Raw genomic sequence first — 24,807 nt, 5'->3', positions numbered from 1 at the left:
CTTTCCCCAGTGGTCACAACGCAGTGACAAATTCCTCCTACCCTTGACTTTGAGGTTCGCTGTCGTCCTCTGGTCTCCACACACACAGCTGTAGTCTCCGCTGTCCTCTGGCAGCACTTTGGCAATCTTCAGCTCTACAGTAGACTCCTTCTGCTTCATCTCATATTTGTCTCCAGACTTCAGCACCTCTGCTCCCTTCCTCCACTCCACTGCAGCTCCGGATTTAGAGAGCTCACAGCGCAGGGTAACGCTGTCCCCCTCCTCAGCCTCCTGGCTCTGCAGCTCTTGAGTGAAAATGACTGGCAGCGCTGGGAAACCATTGATTTCAATTGTAAGTTGCTAACAGTGCAAAAAATACTCTTAAGAAGACTTCTATAAGAGGTAGATGGCTTGACAGACGTTGCCTAATGAGGCTCTTTTACAGTAACATTAAAGGACAAAGACAATCTGACTTGCTCGAGTCCTTAAAGCAAATATATTTCTAGAGGTAAATTACTTTCATTTGTAGCATTGCTGTTTTTGTTAAATGAATTAAGTTGACACCCTCATGGTTTTAAACATGCCAGCAGACCACAAAATGGTGAGTAACCGTCATTGCAATAAATAAAACCAACAATATGAATATGCATAATAATTAATGATTAGTAGCTTTCACAATTAGTGAGAAAATATGATGACGTGATTGACTTTTGCTCACAGTTATATAATAACTGACTGCCATCGGTGTGGGCATGCAATTTTAATGTGCTTTGATATTGCTTAGTGGCAGTGCTGAAGAAGCACAAAAAACAGGAGAAAGTTCCTCTTGTTGGTGGGAAGTTAACATAATAGTGACATCCTACCATGCACTGTAACTGAGGCTCTAGTCTTTTGGTCTGCGCATTCGCAGGAGTATTCTCCAGCATCCTCTGGTTTCAGGTCTGTGATCTTCAGCTCGAAGGACGTGTCCCTCTGCTTCATCTGGTACTTGTCTCCAGATTTCAGCAGCCTCTTTCCCTTCCTCCACTGTGCCTTCGCTCCAGGCTTGGAGAACTCGCAGCACAGGGTTATGCTCTCCCCTTCTTTGGCCTCCTGGTTCTGCAGCTTTTGTTTAAACTCAGCCGGGAGAGCTAAAATCAATAGGAACGGTAGGAACAGGTGATCACAAAGCCTCTCTGGATGATACCTGGAAGACACATCTGGTAGCTGGGATCTTCTTAACCGCTAGTATTATCGGTAGCATTTTTAACTGTGTTGTTGGAAGATAGATGACAGAGGAGAAGGAAGACCCGAAGAGAAGATGTGAGCATGATAATAAATAACACTGTGAAGTCCAGGTTTGTGTTTGGGATTCTCGTGAGTTTCCATTCCATGGCACCCCCTGCAGCTCTAGGCTGGACAGTGGCATCACAAGGTCACACTCCCCGAGTAGTGATGTCTTTATTGCATCCACAGGGCAGCTTCTATCCATGATATTTATACATATGCCTTACAGCCAACTGAAGCAAAATGTCCCTCTAATCTAAAAATAACCCTGGGGACACTCTTTAGTACACCTAAAGAATATGCTCTCTTCAAGGTGTCCTAAGTTGTCCTAAGTGTATAAAACTAAAGCCAATTCTGGGATTTGTTTTTTGACTCTGAAAGGCTGTAAGTGAAACCTTAAGCAGCACTTAAACATTCATAATAATAATTACAATATCATTCATAAAAAGGAGCTACCTATAATACCTTTTAATCTCACACTACTGAGCTCAGACACAACCTAAAATACCAGCCAAAATGACAACTAATTCTAACACTGTCTACACCAATTAAACTAGCTATAATCTACTTCTCAATGATGCAAAGACGCTGTCTATAGTATAAGTAACTCAGCTGCCTCAGGATGTTATAGGCAATCCAGATGTGAAATGAAGATGCTAATTGGCTGATGTGTGAGAGGAAGAGGGTCACATGGCCAGATAATGTCATAAGCAGAGTTGGATCAGGAGTGTCACACAGGGTCCTGCCGCTGTGAGGTTCTTGGGGGGTGATTCTGTCCTTACCCTTCACGGTGACCCGGGCTTCAGTGCTGGCCGTACCAGCCTCACACTTGTACGTGCCTGCGTCCCTCTCGTCCACCCCGCAGACGGTCAATGCAGCTTCCGTGTCTGTTCGACTGGTCTGACACTTGGGGGAGTCTTGTATTTGGAGCCCATCCTTGTACCACTGGACATGACAGCTTTTGGAGGTCTGACAGGACAGGACCAAGTCGTCCCCTTCTTTGGCCTCACAGTTCTTTAGCTCTTTTGTAAAAGAGGGGGGCCTTTCTGAAAATTACAGAAGGCCAGCAAATGCATGATAAGGTGTTCCCTGTGCTGACAAAGGCCTTTTCATCAGCACTGTCCAATTCCATTAATTCAAGAGAATGTACCAGGCCTGTAGCTCTTCAGTCATTGAATAGCACATCAACATCACTCAACAATAACTAACAAAGCTGTGACTCAGGATTTCCATTTCAAGAGCATCACTGTTCCTGTTTCTGCTATGTAAAGAACAGTCAGGACTAGTGATGACAAGATTATAAATCACTGTGGAGTGTATAATCATAAAAACAAAAATATAATTTCATCCAATAAAGATGTAAAACAGACTGGCACAAACTGAAATATGTATGAACACATACAATCGATGCAAATACTCAGCAATATGCATTTAACACAAAGCAAACTGTAACTTATATTAGACATGCTCCAAAATAAAGTGCATGCTGTGACCAGAAATGAAGTCAAAGAGAAAGCCCTCCACTTCTTTTGGGTAGAGGAAGAGAGAGAAAGAGAGATGTGCGGCTTCAGAAATCATCATGAATGCCGATGAGATCTGATTCCTCAGGAATTTTGCTTCGTTGATTCCCGTTAATGTATCCCATTCCCCTTCTTGCAGATACAAACAAAACAGCCAGAGCCAAGGCCACAGCAAGGGGGGTGAACAGAAAAAAAACGGGACGTGACATGATGCCACCGGACACTGCGGAACTCCACTTTCAAGAGACGCAAGTGCATTACAGAAGACATACAAGGTGTTGGGCAGAGAGGTGGGAGAGTGACGCGGCTCTGTGGTCTCCGGGCTGCCAGGGAGCAGGAGGAGGTTACCTTTGACCCTGAGGGAGGCGGAGGCCTTCTTGTCGCCAGCCCGGACGGAGATGGTTCCCGAGTCCTTGCACTTCAGCTTCTTGACAGTGAGGGTGTGGTAGCCTCCGGGCAGGACCTGGATGCCGTTGAGCTCGTTGGCACGCAGCAGAGTTGTGTCCAGGTGCCACTGCACCTCGACACGTTCGCTGGGGGTGATGCGGCACTTAAACGTGGCCGACTCCCCCTCTAAACACTCTACGTCCTCCAGCTCCTCCACTATTTGCACTTTTTGACCTGGGCGTAACACAGAGACACTGATGAGAATGCATATCCCAACATGGGTTCTAGTTCTGGACTTAGTGCAAGTCAAGGAAAAGATTGACAATAATGGTATCAGCTATTCTCTGTGTTCTTTTTTTTACAACCAAAACAGCCCAAACCACACATTTTCACAAATTAATTACGGCTAGCATATGGGATGAAGCAGGAAGACCCTAGTGTAGAGTTGAGCGCCTTTTCTGTGCAACTGTGCAGTAGGTAATAAGTGGACACAAAATTCAGGAAAAATAGGAACATGTAACATAAACATCACAAACTGTCAACACACAATGCAAGCAATGACAAAGCCAGACGACTAGACATAGACACAGGAAACAAGGGAATGTGCTCAATTAAACCTAATCAGGGGCAGTGCCACAACAGCTTTCAGCTCTAATGTGACTATAGTACAATATAGCAGCAAATTGTTCTTGCAAAGTGCAAATTTCATTGGAAAATACCTCACCCCTCCAACACAAAAAGCATAAACAGCACAACAATCACGGGTGAACATCATCTAAGCAACGATCATCTTGCCCATGCAAGTTCAACACAATTACTCTATTTATTACTCCATAACAACAAAAGGCACGCATAAAACCATTGTTCAATTTACAACCTGAACAAATACAGCAACAATACAGAGGCAGTAAAAACCCACAGATTGCAACAGTCTTTCCACTATCAACAACTTCACTTAAACTGTAAGCTGTCTTGCAATTGTTTTAGCTTCCTCAGTAGTCAGCGTGAAGGCACCAAGCATCAAGCCCTAAATTTGTTGACTGCAATGTCTTACTGTTCTTAATTCATTTATGACTCAGTTTAAAGTAGCATAACTCTCTTTGCGTATAGTCCACAGACAGGCAGCGTACCACCCAGGAAGTGGGAAACCTTTGGTCTGTGAGAGCCACACGACAGCTGGTGCTCCAGCCCTGTCGGTTCGCCTCAGGAAGAAGCCCCACCTACCCACCAGGCCACACACCCCTCACTAAGTTCTCACCTTCCACTGTCAGCTTGGCCTTGCTCTGGACGGCCCCCGCGTGGCAGGAGTAGGAGTCGCCATCGCTCTTCTCCAGCTCCTTGATGGTGAGGGAGAGGAGGGTCCCGCGCTGCTTCATCTCGTACCTCCCGCCCGCCCTCAGCTCCACCGCGCCCTTCTTCCAGGTGACCTTGGTGGCAGGGCTGGCCGTCTCACACTCCAGCGTCACTGTGCCCTTCTCCTCAGCCTGTGTGTCCTGCAGCTCCCTGGTAAAGCGCTGGTCTGACTCTGGAAGTAAAGAGGCAAGAGAACTATATAGGGGAGAGGTTGCAGCATTTTAACGGTCATACTACCCCTTATTCTGAGTGACAAGTACTGTATTGTAAGATGCACTGTGGTGCTGTACAGCAGGTGTTCACTGTATGTGTATCCCTCAGTACACACTGAGAAACATGACTTAAAAACTATTCTATTTGTGTAGTTATGCTACAATAGCATTAACGTGGCTAGCATGGCTACTACCTTACCTGGGTTTAAATACTAATCATGTTGTGGTGCCAAGGAGCAGTTCTAAGCATTGCAGAGCTGCAAAATCATTAGCTGTATCACTGTTTAGGCAATGTAGCACAATAAGCATAGATGATATTATGCTGTAGGGCTGAATTAATTAGAATTAAACTATTCTTGCCACACCTGGTATAACATGAATAAAGCTTAAATTCAATTCATTAATGACATATTACAGTTTAAAACCATAGGCAAAACAGTTGCAGGGGACACAAACAAACACATTAGTAGACAAATTCAGTGTTATACAAAGTTAGTAACAGATAACTGAAGAATGCATGAGTTTAAGTCAAGAATTTTACAGCCTAGGTGGAAATGCTTACTGAGAGCACCAGTAAGCTTTTCCACCTAAATTGTGATTCCCTTCATTGTGAAGAATGTTTCACATTAAATACATCACATGCACAGCAGTGAAAGGTTAGTAAACAGGTGCAGATTCAAACTGTGACACTGTGTTGGTACCCTCGATTAAGACACTGAAGCTGACTATGGGCCCCTGGTTAGCAGTGTTAGAAGAGTGAAACTCAGGTCTTTGTAAGTTTGAAGGGAGCGCTGAGGTTGTAGGAGCTTCGCCTGCGGGAGCTTAGCTTGCAAGGAGCTTCGCTGGCAGGAGCTTCGCTTGCCTTTGACATCCAGTTTGGCTCGGGTGGTGACCCCGCCCTCCACTTCACAGCAGTACTCCCCCGAGTCCCTGGTGGCAACGCTGTGGACGACCAGCTTGACGAGGGTCCCCTCCTGGCAGATCTCGTACTTCTGGCTCTTCCTGATGGCCTTCCCGTCCTTGGACCACTTGACGCTGGCGCCCGGCTGCGTCACTTCGCAGCTGAGCTCCGCGTCCTCCCCCGGGGCCACGCACACATCCTGCAGCCCCCTGCTCACCTTGACCGCCCTCCCTGCACCAATCACATTCAAGCTGCTGTGTACTTTTCTCCTTTACTACGGCCTACTTCTCTGCTTTTCAGCCGTTTATGTGGTACCTTGGCTAAAGTCCCAATCAGGCTCTTTCAGTTTGCCCATGTAATAAGCCCCCAGGTTAACTTCAGCAAATAATTCCTTCCCTCAGGTCATCATTGTAGAAGAGAATTGGTTTTCAATCTACACTACCTCACAAAATAAAGATTAGATAAAAAAAAAAGTTTTCTTTGAGCCATCGCAGCATGGATATGCATCCATTGTTTGTTCTACATCATTATCTATCATCCTAAGACAGAATGCAAGATTTACTTTAGCTGTGTCTGCTTACTGTCATTATTTTGAGTTGGACAACTACACAATTGGACGATTACACAATTACACAAGCTAGCATCATTTCCAAGGATCCCCTGTTGTCAAGCAGACAGCGGACAGCAGACTGACCTTTTACAGACAACTCATTATTTTGAGTTGGACAATTACACAATTGGACAATTAGACAATTACACACACTAGCATTATTTCCATGGAGCCCTTTTGTCAAGCAAACGGGGGGCAACAGACTCACCTTTAACAGAGAGTGTGGTCTTAGAAGTCAGGTTCTTGATAGTGAAGACAACATCCCCAGCATCACTGGCAGCCACATCCTTGATGCTCAGGGTATACTTGCGGCCCTTGCTGGAGACCTGGAAGCGACCGCCACTGACCACGGGCTGACCGTTGAGGGTCCAAATGCACTCATCCGTGCTCTCGCGTGACAGGATGCACTCAAAACTGCAGTCTTCCCCTTCCTTCACCTCCACTGTCTTCAGCCGTTTGGTGATGCCGATGGTCAGATCTGCAATCAGAGCAGGGATTTAAGACAGCAAATCTGAACATGGCATTCAGAGATGCAAACCAAGATCACTGGATGCAAAAGCATCACACATTTGGCTACTCTCCTACAAAAAAGCCAAAAGTCCTATGGAGCCCTTTAGTACTCGTGACATACTGTATCTATGTATTTTTTGAGTTTTAGCAGTCCCATCCCTTATTATGTACAAAACTAGTCACCTCACTATCAACCCATATATCAATCAACCTAAATGTATATAGCCAATGTGAAAACCTGATTTTCAATGTGAAAACATGATTATTTTATAGCGTAGCCATCAAGTCATATTTATCAATGTCCCACAGTAGTCTCTCAGTATCTAAGGGTTTTTGATTCAAAGCATGCACATTTTTATAATGTAGGCCAGTTGTGTGTACAAGAGGCTAATAAAACCACAGATCTAATGACCCAAAAAGTACCATATTGTTACTTTGTATTTTACTGATATGGGGGCTTTCAGAACACATAGTGCTGAAAACACCTGTGCAATTTTTTTATCATCGGTCTCGATGGAGCTTGGATACGGTGATCGCACCTTGCACAGACACTTTGGACTTGGCTAGATCGGTGCCCAGGTCGCAGGTGTACTCTCCAGCGTCGTCCTGGCTCAGGTCGTGCACGGTCAGGCCCAAGGACTTGCCGGAGTGTAGCAGCTCGTACTTGTCGCTGGCGGCCAGGACCACGCCGTCCTTCCTCCAGACAGGGGAGACCCTGGGCTTGGATGCCTCACACAGTAGGGTGATGGTGCCCTTCTCCTCTCCCACCACATCATCCAAGGACTTGAGGAAGACCGCCCGCTTCTCTGTCAGAGCCAGGAGAGAATGTTACTGCATCCCATTCTACCTGGAGCCCAGATTGCATCTAACTTTCTCCCAGTGCTCAGGTGACCTTGCACACAAAATGTGACAGTGTGCTGTCATGTGCTTCTTTTTAACAGTATTTCAGACACTTAGTTTTTGTGGTTTTTTTGTCTAAACAACATGCCCGCGGTAAGATTATGTCTCGTTTATCATACGTAATCTCAAAAGGAAAATCACTTCAAATTCACAATCAAAACATTAGCTGTCATTGATTCACGATTATGCCATGAATGTGACTTAAGCACTTAAACCTGATTTACCTACCATTTCCTCCTCACTGTCCTACCAATCAGCATACAGAGCATCAGCACCTCTAAGCATATGGCAGAGGGCTCAGTTCTGTTCATGTCCTCCATGGCACTGAAACTAAACTATGTTACTCTCAGTTCAACTGTTGTGTTGCCTATGGTTATCTACACTTGATCTTGCTTTCCACAAAGGCCTTGTAAGTTGCTCTGAATAAAAACAGCTAAATTTATTAACGTAAATATGTCTGCCGCCGGCTCTCACCTTTGACCTTGAGGGTGGCAGACTCGCTGACCTCCCGGACCTTGACGGTGATGGTCCCGCCGTCCTCGGGGGCCAGGTGCTTGAGGCTGAGGGAGTGGACTTTGCCCGTGTGCTGGATGTCGTTGAGCTCGTTGGTCCAGAGTGGCGTGCCGTTCAGCAGCCACTGCACCTCCTCGTCGGTGTAGTTGACCTCGCAGGTGAACGTAACGTCACTGTCCTCGTCCACCTCTATGTCCTCCAGATGCTTGGTGATCTTCACTTCCCGGACTATCACCGCACAGTTACAATGAAAGGACAATTTCATAATCACAGCCACTAGCTACTGTGTGGGGTATATACACTCAATATGTTATATTTTCAAACATGTTAGTCGGTACCATAGGTACAATATAATGCATATGTTGCATACATTATATAGGTAATGAAAATGCATCTTTATATCACAATCTGTAATCTATGTTATTACAATATGTAACACAAGGCTGTAATACAACAAGGTCAATCATATTCCTAGTTGTAATACATATGTATTCTAACTTTGACATATACTGAATACTGTATGAATTGCTTAATTGAAAGGAGCTCATTCCTGACCTTCCACAGTGAGAGTAGCCTTGCTTTCTGAGGTCCCTGACTGGCAGCAGTATTCCCCAGAGTCCTCCCCTGTCAGGTTCTGGATGGTCAGTTCTACTCGAGCCTTGTCCTGCCTTATGCTGTACTTGCTTGAGCTCTTCAGGGCAGTTTGGCCTTTGAACCAGATGAACTCTTTGGGCGGAGCAGAAAACTTGCAGCTGAGGGTGACTGATTCTTTCTCTTTGGCTTTTGTGTCTTTGATTGGAAGTACAACCTCCAGAGGGCGCTCTAGAAAAAAGTACACAAGAATCAGATTACATTTATTGTACATTTATTTACATTTATTCATTTGGCAGATGCTTTTATCCAAAACGACTTACATAGGTTACAGTTCTTTACAATGTTATCCATTTATACAGCTGGATATTTACTGAGGCAATTGTGGGTTAAGTACCTTGCCCAAGGGTACAGCAGCAGAGTCCAACACTGTTAATCTAGAAGATATTCAGGTGTGACTTTTTTGCAAAACAATCACATGCATGCCCATATTACCAAAATAGCATGTGGAATGTTGAACAGATCAATTTACTACAGCAGAAATACTGGCCATCTTCCAATGCAGATTGAAGACCCACCTCTTCAGACTGCATCTTGGTTCCATCTCGGTCCCCACCCCCTAGCACCTACTTGTATTACTTGCCGCTTATTTTTACTTGTAGTATCGCAATGTGTTCTAGATACTGTGATTTAGTGTCTGTGTTCTACATGGTAGTGTACAGTATGTACTTGACTTCGTTTTCTAGGCTGTATAGTTTCAGGTTAGCACATGTTAACTTGTGGTAGTGCTTGAATGGTGTTGTGCTCACACTCACTGGTCTGAAACTGTTGCTCATTTAACTTGAATGGATACACTTCTGTTCTTGTGCTGGAGGTCACTATGGATAGGGTAATGTGAACACCTAACTGAAATTTCCCTTAGAGACTAATGTAAATCCAAGTTCCATGGTTGTGTTTATGAAACTCCAGCTGAACTTGTGATCTTGTAAATTAGAGTCTATTATGTAATATGAGGCTTTGCTACATATTATATCTGTAGTAGTAATACAGTATACAGTAACAGTATATATAGTATATATAGTACACAGTGTGTGTGTGTATATATATATAGTAGTACATGTATGTCCATGTAAAGAGGAGTGGCATTTTTTGAGCTCCCAGGGTGGTGGGTGTGTCTAACCTTTCACAGTGAGCTGAGCCACAGACTTGCTCTTCCCAGCCATGAACTGCACAGTGCCTGACATGGTGGTCTTGGTCTTCCTGAAGACCAGGCGGTGCACCGTGCCCTCCTGCTCTATCTCTACATCAGCACCGGCCTTGAGCGGCTCTCCGTTCAGGGTCCACTTTGGAGGCTTCACCGCCTCCATGCTGATCTCCACCTCGAAGCGCGCCGCGTCGGGCTCCGTCACCTCCGCCGCACTCAGCTCCCGCACGATACTGATGGCTTGCTCTGTGAGACAAGGGGATTATGGGAGCATATCCGCACACTGTCTGTTATCTACACAGCAAAAAATTCACAGATGCAGCAAGGCAATAGACAAAAGGTTAATGTTTTATAGACTGCAGCATGCCAAGAAGCAGGCAAAGGTTTTTGATTTTTTTTGCACTGTTTGCTTGGATTCAAGAGAGGTCCCATTAAGATTGAGCTTGTGCTTCAACTTCTGATTTCATCTGAGAGGCAGTTAGAGATTTTTCAGATTACAGCCTTCCAAGAAGCAATGCTCATAGGTTTCTGTGCGTTTTTTTTTTTTTCTCGGCTTTGAGAGAGATTTCATTAAGACTGAGCGCCCAGCTCAAGTTCAGATTTCAGATAGGAGGCAGACATCAATTTCGGGGGAACTGAGTAGTTGCTGTCAGTAGACCCCAAATTGAGTGATCATAGGTGCTGCACAGCCACGGTCACCCTTAGCAAGCTCCTTCATCTGCTCAGCTCCGCTCCCACCCCACCCCCTGTACCGGGCAGGAGCCATTTACCCTCCACAAAGAGCTGGCAGGAGGTCTTGTCGTCAACGGCGTCGCAGGTATAGGTGTCCTCGTCGTCGGAGCAAACGTCGTTGATGGTGAGCTTTCTGTAGATGCCCTCGCTCACGATCTCATGCTTCTTGCTCTGCTTGAGCTCCTTCTTGTTCTTGTACCACTTGACCTTGGCGCTGGCGCGGGACACCTGGCACTCCAGGTGACCCCGGTGCTTGTACATGGCGATCTTGTCCCTGAGCTTCTTCACGATCCGAACCGGCAGCTCTGCAAAGACAGCGATGCGGCGTAACCGCCAGGCGGGGAGGGAGGGAGACGTCAGCTCAGGGGTCCACAGTGCCACAGTGCGCCACGTGTCGGGGACAGCGATGGGTAGGACCTAAATACGGCTCCCTACATATCACGCTTCCTTTAACCTGCAACGATTCTATTCAGGTGGGATTAAACAGAGCATATGAGGTACAACTTCTCCCTTAAGGGTAAAAGAGCAGTGTTCCACCAAGGATTCAAACCCAAGGCTGTGAGGTCGAACTGCTATATTAAGTGGTGCTCCCATGTGGTCCGTCTCAGGCACAACAGCATTCACCGTACCATGATGCTGACTCATGTTAGCAAAATTAGGGTTTGTACAAGACACCACCTTAGACAGCTGCACACCTTAAGGCCTCTCTTTGAACTTCTATTGCAAAGAGAAATGGGTAATCATACACAGAAGTGTTAATTGATACATGATAAGAAGCTGCTTTCCTGCTGAGTGATGCTTCCGTGTTGTTTCACTTCCACCACACATCTCTTACAGTTACCTTTCACCTTCAGTTTAGCCGTTGAGGAGGCCTTTTCTGCTGTGAATTTGATCTCAGCAGCATCCTCCACAGTCACAGACTTGAACAGCAGCACGTAGGTTCTACCTGTGGTCGAGAAAGCATTGAGGAAACTGACTCTATACTAATGCACAAACACGGCTTAGACACGTAGGGGGAAAACCGCACGATATATCTTATGGAAACATTTAAAAAATTAATTCCACAGTAAATGTAAGTTCGTCCAATGCCAAGTCAATGGTCCCCATACATCTTTCTATCCTGATGCTGGAACATGTTCTATTTCAAAAGGACAGGACAGAAGTGTCTTCATCACACCTCTAGCCAAACCCATATTTAACCTCACTGGTTTTATATGTCACTTTATATCTCTTCCTGTCTCCTGCAGTAACAGTCTGGTGTTAGCCCAGCAGTTATTATGGACCTTCATAAATTAATTTTAGAAGTGTAGAGGTACCTTCTGATATCTGACTGTCGTGGAAAAGAAACACAAATAACACCATTGGGAGGCTGCATTTAAAAAGATTAGTTGTCTTACCGGCAAATTCTCAATGAATCTAAAAACAGAGCCCTGAGCTCACTGATAACTTTCCTGAATGCATGCCCATACTGTCATTTAACATAAGCTTTTGAGATAGGCATAAACTCATTGATGACACATTGATGAGCATTTTAATTTGTGGTGAAACTATCTGTTTAAAATGCAACTACAGTCATAAGTCCTAAATGACTAACTGACATTGTTAGCTGTACTGGAATGTAATCTGTGAAGTTAAAAGCCTGGCCCCCTCAGATCAAGTCATTCTGTGGTCCAAGTCCTAGCACACTCACATTATATATATATATATCTCACATGCATAGCTGAATTCTACATAATATATATTCAGTAGTTTAAATTACTATTCAAGCTATGGACCAAGAGAAAGTATTTGGTTAGATAAAGCAAGCATACACCAAATAAATTATCTGTGCAAGGCTTGAAGATAAGCTCTTGACATTCCTATGTCACACTTTGATAACCCCTAGGTCCCCGGTGGAGCTCACCCTCTTGTCTCATCTTGATGTTGTCCCCAGCTTTGAGCTTGCTGTCGTTCTTGTGCCACTGGCCCTCCACCTCGTCGTGCGAGACCTCGCACACGAAGGATGCGCTCTCCTTCTCCATGACCTCCACGTCCTCCAGCTTCTTCACGATCTTAATGTCTCGGGCTGAGGGGAGAAGAAGCACGTCAGTGAGGAGGATGCCATTACAGCACCAACGGTGAATTTCCCACACAGACAGCGACGCATTTCGGAGATTATATTTTCTGTTCATCAATATACTGTAATCAGCGAGGTGTATATACCGTGAACTGTGAGTTTGGCGGAGGTCTTGTCGTCCGTCACGTCGCAGACGTACTGGCCCTGGTCCTCGTAGGCGCACTTGTGGATCAGCAGGCTGCGCTTGCACCCCTGTGAGTGGATGCCCAGCTTCTTCCCCGGCTTCAGCTCCACATCATCCTGAACACAACACATCTTTCAGCAGGGCTGTTAACACTGCTGTGTCACTAGTACCTGCTTAACAAAAGCCCTTTTCTCTTTTTATCCCACTGTCCCTTTCCATTTCTCCTTTTTCAGCTCAGATAAAGCTCCCTCTTCAGGGACACCACAGCAGGGCTAGGAGAGGAACTTAGATCCCTCTGGTTCAGACTTCAGTCTTTAATTACTACATCACATGTTGTTGACTCAGCACGCTGTTGAGGTGTATGTCCAATGAATGGCACACCTTGTCACACATGCCCGTTTCTGTCTTTCCCAAACTGCCACTGTTGTTTAGGTAAGCTCTTTTGCAATATCAGTTCTCCTTTGGTTCAGCCTTGAAAAAGGTCAATACAGTACTTTGTAATGAAATCTTAATTAGCAGTGATTGGCGAAAATTGAGCCATACTGCATGTAATCCACCATCAGATATGGGTAACTGACTGGAAATGATAACTACTTGCAACGCCTCCCTGTATAGTTTCTAAAAGAATCAAGCTAATGTTGGCATGATAAAAATGGCAACACTATGGTAACTCTCATGCAAAAATAACTTTCCACGAGATCCTCTAATAAGGTTAAACAAAAATAAATAACCTTAGTGGAAACAAATTACCTTGAACCACTTGACGTCTACATTGGGTCGGGAGACCTCGCACTCAAATGTGACCTTCTCCTTCTCTGGAGCACTGATGTCCTTCAGAGGTTTGGTGAACTTCACAGCAGGCTCTGTGGAAATGCAGCGCTCAATCAACATAAACTGAATTCAGCTTAAACTGGGGCTTGCATGATGCTACTCTCCAACACACACCTTCTCTGACACTCTCTACCAATCATCGTTATCTTACAGGTACATAAAACTCAGGGCTAAAAGACTTCATATGAGGTTGCTTGTACATTAGGTATGCATGAAGGCCATATTCATACCACACACAATTAAGAAAATTCCCGCAACATAACGTAATACTTTTGTATTGTTCTGGGCTAAAGATTTTTGCACAGTGGGTATGTATAATAAATACTGTTCTGTATTCAGAGAGCCAGAAACACAGATCAGGTTTATTGTTTGTATGGGAAAGAACATGTTTTCTGCAGCCTGTAATCTACTGAGACAGCAGAAATGATAGTAATGCTAATAATTAGCTTTTTGTTGCCTGTGGTCTGTTGAGATGGAAGAGATGCCAGCAATGCAAATAATTTTGGACCATAACGTCCTCTTCATAGGTGTTCTGATGACTACCCCCCCTTGAGGTTACCTGTGACTGTGAGCCTGCCAGAGGAGGTCACCCTCTCAGCATGGAACTTGATCATGCCTGCATCCTCCATCTTCAGATTGGATAGGGTGAGGGCGTGCTTCTTGTCCAGCGCAGTGATGCGACAGTTCGACCCGGCTTTCAGCTTGATTCCATCGTTGGTCCAGTAGCTCTCCACATCGGGGTGGTTGAGCTCCACCTCGAACGTCACCGTCTCCTTCTCGTGTACCTTAACATCCTCTAGTCCCTTCACCACTTCGATCTTCCTCGCTGTGGTACAATAAATAATTTGACAATCAATACATAAAGAAATTAAAATAATAAATAAAAAGGAAGTAACAGGATCATAATATTGCATATACAAAACAGAACATAAAGAAGGAGTCACAAAAACCAATCACAAATACTAATTCAGTTCACTGCTCTTCTATGCAGTGGTATGCCAAAAATCTCTAAGATCCCATCCAGGCTGATCTACATGCATGGGACTGGGGCAGTGCTGCGCCTCTTACTTTCCACAGTGAGTTTGGCCTGGGTCTTGTCGTCAAGCGTCTCGCAGGAGTAGTAGCCGCGGTCGCTCATGGTGACACTCTTCAGGACGAGGGTCTGCCGGGCCCCATCAACGTGGATCTCCACGTTGCCGCCGGGCTGCAGCACCACGCTGTTCTTCATCCACTTGACGTCGGCCGACGGCTTGCTCAGCTCCACCTCCATCTTCACCTCCTGCTGCTCTTGCACCGTGCAGTTCTCCAGCTTCTTCTTGAAGGTCACTGGCATCGCTACAAGGACGCACACATTCCCCACAGCGCTATTATTTCACAGATTAAAGCGAGCCGGCTGGGTTTCTTTAATTACTACATTTTAATTTAATCTGAAGGGTCAACTGAGAACTTGATTTCTTTTGCAATGACAACCTAGGGAATCAAGGTGGGTAGGGAGTGAAGGGGATTATCTATTCAGTTAACAGTAAGGATATTATTAGGTGGCCGAACTTTGAGAGCCAGTTTGGGAATTTGACTGGGTCACGTCCATGAGGACATGGTGACTCTAAGGTAAGTCTAAGGTGCTTCAAAATACTCTCCAACAGACTACATGAACCTTGAAGACAAAGACAGTGTAGACTGTGTGCACTACAAAGACAAGCAGACTTCTCCTCACGTTGCACTTGGAGGTTGGCTGAAGAGACTTTGCCCTCGGCGTCAGCAGTGATCTCCCCGGCGTCCTCCGAGCTGACTGAGGTGATGGTGAGGGAGTGGCTGGTCCCCTCGTGTGTGATCTTGAACTTGGGCCCGGTGGTGATGGCCGTTCCGTTGCGGAGCCACCTGACCTTCACGTCGGCCGGGGTCACAGTGCACTTAAAGATGGCGTCCTTCCCTTCCACTGCTGCCACGTTGTTCAGCTTTGCTGTGAACCTCACCAGCCGAGGAGCTGAAACACAGTTTATGTGTTTCAGTATTACAAGTTACATCTTTACATCCTTTGTGATGCTTCATAACATATAAATAATGCTTTATTACACTGCAAATAGGCATTTGAACATGTTCATAATATAATCTATGTGCTACTTTATGTCTCACAGTTTCAAACCCCAAACATTTAAGACTTTTACACAGCAGTGTGCATACTAACAATCCACACAATGTTTTATAACCAGAATATACAATGCATTGTGTATTCCACTGATAAAATGCATTGTGTCAATCTACATGGCAGTGAGGTGTTGTGCCAAAGTAATGGAGTTTGATGACACTTTACTTGCCATTATAAATGTGTACAAATGCCTCTTGATAAGATAACAGTGATGCATTTTGGAAATGTTGTAAATGAAATCATTATGCTGAATAATATCTCATAACGATACACTTCAAAGAAAAATTAACAAATGTTTCCATGGGATTGCATGTCTAAATAGATTGCAATACAGCAAAAAACAAACAGATTGGCTGGATATGACAATATGGATATTACTGTATAACAAAAAAGTAATAATAGTAATAAAAAACCTCTCACAAAAATATCACAGAGGTCATCAGAGGCTGCTAAGAACCCTCACAGGCCTCCAAGCTGAAATGTTGGCTGGATGTTTTAAGGATACGTGGCAGGGACAAATTCTGTCCAGAGACTAAAAAAGGGGTTGTGAGGCTACATATGGGTGAACGACCTCAGTTCATATGAGATCAATGATATTTCTGTCTGCCGAGATTAACGTGCGCAGGGTACAAACTTTGCACCCCACCTTTAGAGTGCAGTATGTAAATCAAGGCAGTGTGTGACCTGCTCTGGTTTACACCAAATTAGAGTGCCCATTCTATCCAAGGGACCGATGCTGCTTGCAACTGAATGAATATTCCACAAAAAAAGATTTATGACCTTCTCTGGACTGACTAGTTTTAAATTTAGCACCACATCCAGCAAAAATAGTTATGCTTTCTAATAAGTGGGCTAATTGTAGTTAGTCACTCCACCAGATGAAAATAAACAGCATTGATGTGTTCTTTTGATGTAAGTTACAAATACAATCCCTTTTAAGGTACTGCACAGCGGTAGGTTCAACAATTTATACAAGGAAAACTAAATCCAGTAATATATTTCATTAAAATATGCATTAAAATCATTTATTTCAGCTAGCACTTATTTACTTTTAGACATGCTGATCTACTCACAAAAAATAAGAGATACGGCAAAGGCAATAACAACGTCTGTCTACATTTCACAGCCCTTGGTAAATTCACAGCTTACCTAACTGTTAAAAATACATTATAAATAATTTGTCTTATTTCTGCCCTGTGAACCAGTGTCATATAGACATCTGTAGAGTCTGTCACTCAGTACCCATTGTAAGTCCATTACAATGTGCACAACACTTTATGGCATTATGGGATGGTGATAACCAGGAGACCCTGTAATCCTAAAGCTACAGTGCTCTCTCCCACCTTTAGTGGAGATCTTGACGGAGGTCTTGTCGTCCTTGCACTCGCAGCTGTACTCCCCCTCGTCCTCCGGGGCCACCCCGGTCACTGCAAGGACCCGCTTGGCGCCGTCTGCGCTCATGCGGAACTTGCTGCTGGGCTTGATCTCGGTGCCATTGTGGCGCCACAGCACGTCCCCTCTGGCCCGGTTCAGCTCGCAGGTCAGCGTCAGGGTCCCGCCCAGCTCGGCAGCCACCGGCTCCAGCTTCACAATGAACTTCAAGGCAGGCTCTGAGGGACAACGGAGAGTTTAGCTGTTTAGTTCTTACTCCAGATAAGACTTTGGATAGTTACTGAGACAAATAACCTCCAGTGTTAGGAGAAAGTGTGATTACATTGACTAAAAAACACTCTGCATCTCACTTACTCTCCAGTACTGATTTTATTTAATGAATATATAAATAAATAGTTGCCAAAACTACTACCTAGCTAAAACTCAATGTCAATGCAGTGTGAAAATAAGTTTACACAATATCTGAATGTCATTTAATAGATATTAAATTGAACAGCAGACAACAACTAATAACAGTACATTTACAACCTCCCTGAAACAGTGCTAAACACAGTTTGACTAAAATATAACACAAATAAAAAGTAGTTAACACCAAACATCTTTACTTTTAAGATCAAAATGAATCCAGATAGAAAATAAATTTATTAATTTACCTTTGACTTGGACTTTGAAGTCAAGCTTGTCATCAGCAGTCTGGCAGGAGTACGTGCCACTGTCTTTGACCTCAGAGGACTTCACCACCAGGGTGCGAGACATACCCTCCTTCTTCATCACATACTTCTTGCTCTCCTTCAGCTCCACACCGTCCCTGAACCACCTCACAGTAGCGTCTGACGTCAGTTCTGTGGCTAGTACAATATCCTCACTCTCCTGCACCATCACCGCGTCCTTCACAGCAGACTTGTTCTGGAATTGGGCAATGGATTCTACAGAAGAAGATATTGCATACAACAGTAGTTAATGGAGACAGACCTGTGGAAACTGAACGCATGACATGGACGTTACAGGAAGAGTGACCTCAAACAAGAAAGTAATGACGTGGCCGAAAAGAAAAAGTGACAGTATTGGGCTTAAACATTTCAGCAGTCAGTAGGAGGAATTCCAGAAAAACAGACCTTTGAGCTCACCTCTGAGGTGAATAACAGATGATAGAATCATACCTAATGATCAGAATCACTACAATGACAAATAGCAAGTGAAAGAAGGCATTTGGGAAAATGTATTAAATCCAGTTGTCCTGGCAGTGGAGAGAAAGTTATTGTGTCTCCAATAAATCCCTAAAGAAGGATCCAACATGGTAATGTCAAACATTATGGAGAGGTGCTGGGTTAATAAGAGCAGATAAGAGAGTCCAATAAGTTCATGACTAAATCCAATTGTGTCCAAAATGACTTCCTCTTCCTATCATCATCATGTCAGTGTTCCAAAATAGCCATATGAGGGTTTTAATATTTCAGTGCTTCTGTAATTCCAGGAGAAATAAGATAAAACAGAGTTATTCATTTCCAAAGTAAAACAAAAAAAACAACCTCCCATGGAAGTGGAACCTGAGTGTGAGCAGCCCAAAGTTTCTCTTCCAGGAAAAGTGTTCCAGTTAGATATTTCCGCAGCCAGACACTGACAGTGTCCAAAGTCCAAAGACTGAAGCCAAAAGCAGAGACCCTCCCTACCTGCCACCTGTATCTTAAAGAGCAGCTTCTCTGCTCCAGCCTCACAGGTGTACTCCCCAGCATCCTTCTTCTCCACGCTGTCCAGCACCAGCTGTCGGCTCTTGCCCTTTGACTCCACGTGGATCTTCTTGCTGGAGCTCAGCAGCTTGCCGTCTTTGTACCATTTCACCTCAGTCTGAGCGTCCGACACCTCACAGCTCAGGGTGGCTTTCTGGGAGAGAGTGGCTTTCACGTCCTTCTGAACGGACTCCTTGTTTGCAAACGCAGCCTGGGTTTCTGAGGGGAGAGTGGTGGAATGGGCAGGTACATCATCACTAACCTGCAGTTCTGTGCAGCTCAGTATCCCAACTTCACAAAAACAGACTCTGCTCTGGACTGAGCAGACATGGGGAGGAGCTGGAGCCTCAGACAGCCTGATTTATACCTCTATCAGGAACTCAAACGAATAGTGGCGGGAGTGACACAAGCAATACTCTAAATAATAATAGGAAAGGTACATACTTCATGATGAAACTACAGTATCTATCATTAACAAATGTAGGATAACACTATTAGTGAAAGTGGAAAAGACAATTTCACTGACTGAATCAACAAACAATTAAAGGCTCACACAGCATTTTCAGACAAAATAGCTTGAATCCAGTTTGCCTCAGAAATACAGAACCCTTGAATATGAAAAGAAAATGAATCACTTTCCTTACATGTCTGTGAAGAAGAATTTTGCAATTACAAAAGAAATACTATGGGGTGAAATCTGCTTGGGACTTATACAGGGAGCAAATGAGGGCATCAACATATTTTTAGTGAGACCTTACCGCTGTTCCAAAAAGTGAAAGTTCTAGCCACTCATATCCCACCGAATTAAAATTTGATTTTATGAGAATCTTATGCCTGATTTTGGAGTTCTCCATTTTTAAGGCATCCATAATTGTTTGAAAGTGAACATGGCACAATGTGAAAATCATGCTGATAAAATGGTGGAAATGCACCATTTGCACATGTCCATGGAAGATTGCACTAAAAAGAGAGATCCCATGGTTCCCACTCCATAACAATGTTGTTCCTTGTGAAAGCAGCAGAACAGCAGAAGAAACTAAGTGATGAGAAGTCCAAAGACTGAAGCAAAATGCAAAGTAACCAGAAACAGACAGCAGAGACCCTCCCTACCTGCCACCTGTATCTTAAAGAGCAGCTTCTCTGCTCCAGCCTCGCAGGTGTACTCCCCAGCATCCTTCTTCTCCACGCTGTCCAGCACCAGCTGTCGGCTCTTGCCCTTTGACTCCACGTGAATCTTCTTGCTGGAGCTCAGCAGCTTGCCGTCTTTGTACCATTTCACCTCAGTCTGAGCGTCCGACACCTCACAGCTCAGGGTGGCTTTCTGGGAGAGAGTGGCTTTCACCTCCTTCTGAACGGACTCCTTGTTTGCAAACGCAGCCTGGGGTTCTGAGGGGAGAGTGGTGGAGTGGGCAGGTACATCATCACTAACCTACAGTTCTGTGCAACTCACTATCCCAACATCCCAAAAACAGACAGTGTTCTGGACTAGACAGACTTGGGGAGGAGCTGCAGACCCAGAGAGACTGAACTACATCTCCGTTAGGAGCTCAAATAAACAGTAACAGGGCTGACACAGACAACGCATCACACAGTATCGGGAAAGGTACATATTTCATGTTGCAAATACACTATCTAACAGAAAAAGAAGAACAACATAAGGGAAAGCAACAAAGATAATTTCACTGAGGGAAACAGGAACTTTAAAGATGAATAATGACAATCAGGTGAAGACTGATGAGATGTCTTCTGTCCAAATAGCCTGAATCCAGTTTGCTTCCGAAAAAAAGAATCCTTGAATACCAAAAGATAATGTTTCACCTTCCTTACTCATAAGTGAAGAAGAATAATTCTGCACTTTGAGAGGAAATATTATGTGGTGAAATATGCTTGGAGTGCATGATGAGAATCAATACCGTCATCACTATATTTTACCATTAGTGAGATGCTGTCACTGTTCCAAAAGCCAAAAGTCCTCTCCAGTTATATCTGACTGCATTCTAATGTTCTTTCATGAGAATCTTATGCCTGATTTTGGAGTTCTCTATTTTTAAGGCATCCATAATTGTTTGAAAGTGAACATGGTACAATGTACAAATCATGCTGATAAATGGTGAAAATGCACCATTTGCACATGTCCATGGAAGATTGCACTAAAAGGAGAGAATCCCATGGTTCCCACTCCATAACAATGTTGTTCCTTCTGAAAGCAGCAGAAGAAACTAAGTGATGAGAAGTCCAAAGACTGAAGCAAAATGCAAAGTAACCAGAGACGGACGGCAGAGACCCTCCCTACCTGCCACCTGTATCTTAAAGAGCAGCTTCTCTGCTCCAGCCTCACAGGTGTACTCCCCAGCATCCTTCTTCTCCACGCTGTCCAGCACCAGCTGTCGGCTCTTGCCCTTTGACTCCACGTGGATCTTCTTGCTGGAGCTCAGCAGCTTGCCGTCCTTGTACCATTTCACCTCAGTCTGAGCTTCCGACACCTCACAGCTCAGAGTGGCTTTCTGGGAGAGAGTGGCTTTCACCTCCTTCTGAACGGACTCCTTGTTTGCAAACGCAGCCTGGGTTTCTGAGGGGAGAGTGGTGGAGTGGGCAGGTACATCATCACTAACCTGCAGTTCTGTTTAGCTCAGTATCCCAACATCACAAAAGCAGACTCTGCTCTGGACTGAGCAGACATGGGGAGGAGCTGGAGTCTCCAAGAGCCTATAACTACACCTCCATCATACACTCAATCAGTGGCAGGACTGACACCAAACAGTTATGCAAACGGGAAAGCCTTGACCATGGAAAAAACATGTTACTGATAACTAACGCATGGGAAACAAAAAATGAAGATACTCTCACTGAGCAGAAAATTGATTTTTTTAACAGTGATGATGACAAATAAAGAAAATGGTGACTATATTATAGATGCTGAGGAAAACTGGATCTAATAGTCTGGTTTAAACTTGGTGCTGGTAAGTCAAAGGAGGGAATAAATGTGAGTGCACTATAAATGCCTAAAAGAGAGCACTACATGAATAGAAGGAATATGAATGACTAGACAAGCTCACCGCACAGTTCAGTGGATCAAATTATGTCACCACTATATTTAGCCATTTCTGATTCCTTGGCACTATTACTGTCGGCAGAATTCCTTACCAGCACTGACCAGACTGAATTCCTACCAGTTTTATGGAACTTATCCCTCCACAATATTCATAGCGCATCTCAATTTTTCACTACTTTCAGAATACCTGAAACATATTTTTGTTTAGTCATTGAGCAGACACTCTTAACCAGAGTGGCAAATTTGAACTTACAAACAATCTGACCTATTGATTATTAAATCATATATTATCTTTCATTTGCCTTCACTGGAGAATAAACTGTCAACAAAAATTCTTGCTGATTATATGAGGTAATACCAACTGACTGTATTAGGTATTCCATTTAATTGAGTCATGGCAGGAAAGTGAAATATTGTCATGTCTCTCCTCCAGGAAAAGATTATCCCTTGTGGACAAAGCAGCAGACAGGGAGTGACAGCAACTCAATAGACTGAAACCAAAAGAAGAGAAACCAAGGAAAGATGGCAGAGACACCCTCCTACCTGCCACCTGTATCTTAAAGAGCAGCTTCTCTGTTCCAGCCTCACAGGTGTACTCCCCAGCATCCTTCTTCTCCACGCTGTCCAGCACCAGCTGTCGGCTCTTGCCCTTTGACTCCACATGGATCTTCTTGCTGGAGCTCAGCAGCTTGCCGTCCTTGTACCATTTCACCTCAGTCTGAGTGTCCGACACCTCACAGCTCAGAGTGGCTTTCTGGGAGAGAGTGGCTTTCACCTCCTTCTGCACGGACTCCGTGTTTGCAAAGGCAGCCTGGGGTTCTGAGGGGAGAGTGGTGGAGTGGGCAGGTACATTATCACTAACCTGCAGTTCTGTGCAGCTCAGTATCCAAGCATCACAACAAAAGACTCTGCTCTGGACTGGACAGACATGGGGAGGAGCTGGAGACCCAGAGAGACTGAACTACATCTCCGTTAGGAGCTCAAGTGAACAATAACAGGGCTGACACAGACAAGGCATCACACAGTATCGGGAAAAGTACATATTTGATGTCGCAAATACACTATCTAACAGAAAAAGAAGAACAACATAAGGGAAAGCAACAAAGATAATTTCACTGAGGGAAACAGGAACTTTAAAGATGAATAATGACAATCAGGTGAAGACTGATGAGATGTCTTCTGTCCAAATAGCCTGAATCCAGTTTGCTTCCGAAAAAAAGAATCCTTGAATACCAAAAGATAATGTTTCACCTTCCTTACTCATAAGTGAAGAAGAATAATTCTGCACTTTGAGAGGAAATATTATGTGGTGAAATATGCTTGGAGTGCATGATGAGAATCAATAACGTCATCACTATATTTTACCATTAGTGAGATGCTGTCACTGTTCCAAAAGCCAAAAGTCCTCCCCAGTTATATCTGACTGCATTCTAATGTTCTGTCAGAAGAATCTTAAGCCTGATTTTGAGGTTCTCCATTTCTACAGCTTCCATAATTGTTTGAAAGTGAACATGGCACAATGTACAAATCATGCTGATAAATGGTGAAAATGCACCATTTGCACATGTCCATGGAAGATTGCACTAAAAGGAGAGAATCCCATGGTTCCCATTCCATAACAATGTTGTTCCTTCTGAAAGCAGCAGAAGAAACTAAGTGATGAGACGTCCAAAGACTGAAGCAAAATGCAAAGTAACCAGAGACGGACGGCAGAGACCCTCCCTACCTGCCACCTGTATCTTAAAGAGCAGCTTCTCTGCTCCAGCCTCACAGGTGTACTCCCCAGCATCCTTCTTCTCCACGCTGTCCAGCACCAGCTGTCGGCTCTTGCCCTTTGACTCCACGTGGATCTTCTTGCTGGAGCTCAGCAGCTTGCTGTCCTTGTACCATTTCACCTCAGTCTGAGCGTCCGACACCTCACAGCTCAGAGTGGCTTTCTGGGAGAGAGTGGCTTTCACCTCCTTCTGCACGGACTCCTTGTTTGCAAATGCAGCCTGGGTTTCTGAGGGGAGAGTGGTGGAGTGGGCAGGTACATCATCACTAACCTGCAGTTCTGTGCAACTCACTATCCCAACATCCCAAAAACAGACTCTGCTCTGGACTGGAGCAGACATGGGGAGGAGCTGGAGTCTCCGAGAACCTATAACTACACCTCCATCATAAACTCAATCAGTAGCAGGACTGACACCAAACAGTGATGCAAATAGTACAGCCTTGACCATGACAAACAAACATGTTATTTATAATGAATACATGAAAACCAAAAACATTGAACATACACTGAATGAGGGAAAGAGAATTCTTGAACAATGATGACAAATAAAGAGTATGCAGGTGACACTGTAGATACTGAGGAAAAATGGCTCCAATAGCCTGGTTTAAACTTGGTGCTGGTAAATCAATGGGGGGAATTAATCTGGGTGTGCTATAGAAGTCCAAACAAGAACACTACATGGACAGATGGGATATTAACGACAAGACAAAGTTATCATACAGTTTAGTGAATCAAATTATGTCACCATTATATTTAGCCATTTCTGATTCTTTGACACTACTCAAGAAAGCAAAATTACTGACAACCACTATCCAGACAGAATCCTTACCAATTTTAATGGAATTCATCCCTCCATGATATTCATATATCATATCATTTTTTCAATGCTTTTAGAACAGTTCAAACTTGAACATATTCTACCTAAAAAATAATGAAGGGCAATGTTAAATCAAATTGTTTTTTTATA

General features: G+C 44.2%; 1 protein-coding gene across 10 annotated transcripts in view; it reads right to left on the bottom strand.

The window, feature by feature from the left end:
• Nucleotides 1-24,807, bottom strand: part of obscnb (obscurin, cytoskeletal calmodulin and titin-interacting RhoGEF b) — a 93,500-nt gene that overhangs the window by 45,936 nt on the left and 22,757 nt on the right. For 4 of the 10 annotated variants that reach the window (XM_036518790.1, XM_036518797.1, XM_036518796.1 and 1 more), the window contains exons 12-37: nt 23,793-24,068; nt 22,610-22,885; nt 21,308-21,583; nt 20,125-20,400; nt 18,958-19,233; nt 17,941-18,213; nt 17,239-17,505; nt 15,464-15,733; nt 14,818-15,084; nt 14,309-14,575; nt 13,669-13,781; nt 12,881-13,034; nt 12,582-12,743; nt 11,520-11,624; nt 10,717-10,983; nt 9,923-10,192; nt 8,707-8,973; nt 8,113-8,379; nt 7,278-7,544; nt 6,437-6,706; nt 5,580-5,849; nt 4,411-4,677; nt 3,114-3,386; nt 2,028-2,291; nt 843-1,109; nt 42-308 (exon numbers count right to left, since the gene is read on the bottom strand). In XM_036518790.1, coding sequence (XP_036374683.1) covers nt 42-308; nt 843-1,109; nt 2,028-2,291; nt 3,114-3,386; nt 4,411-4,677; nt 5,580-5,849; nt 6,437-6,706; nt 7,278-7,544; nt 8,113-8,379; nt 8,707-8,973; nt 9,923-10,192; nt 10,717-10,983; nt 11,520-11,624; nt 12,582-12,743; nt 12,881-13,034; nt 13,669-13,781; nt 14,309-14,575; nt 14,818-15,084; nt 15,464-15,733; nt 17,239-17,505; nt 17,941-18,213; nt 18,958-19,233; nt 20,125-20,400; nt 21,308-21,583; nt 22,610-22,885; nt 23,793-24,068 — 6,474 coding nt within the window. The remainder of the gene's footprint in view (nt 1-41; nt 309-842; nt 1,110-2,027; nt 2,292-3,113; nt 3,387-4,410; nt 4,678-5,579; nt 5,850-6,436; nt 6,707-7,277; nt 7,545-8,112; nt 8,380-8,706; nt 8,974-9,922; nt 10,193-10,716; nt 10,984-11,519; nt 11,625-12,581; nt 12,744-12,880; nt 13,035-13,668; nt 13,782-14,308; nt 14,576-14,817; nt 15,085-15,463; nt 15,734-17,238; nt 17,506-17,940; nt 18,214-18,957; nt 19,234-20,124; nt 20,401-21,307; nt 21,584-22,609; nt 22,886-23,792; nt 24,069-24,807) is intronic. The other 6 variants (XM_036518798.1, XM_036518799.1, XM_036518791.1 and 3 more) reach the window with 5 other exon arrangements.

The sequence above is a fragment of the Megalops cyprinoides genome, chromosome 24, assembly GCF_013368585.1.
Source record: "Megalops cyprinoides isolate fMegCyp1 chromosome 24, fMegCyp1.pri, whole genome shotgun sequence".
NCBI lineage: Eukaryota > Metazoa > Chordata > Actinopteri > Elopiformes > Megalopidae > Megalops > Megalops cyprinoides.
Note: the sequence above shows the minus strand (reverse complement) of the source record. Positions and strands in the feature narration are given on the sequence as shown.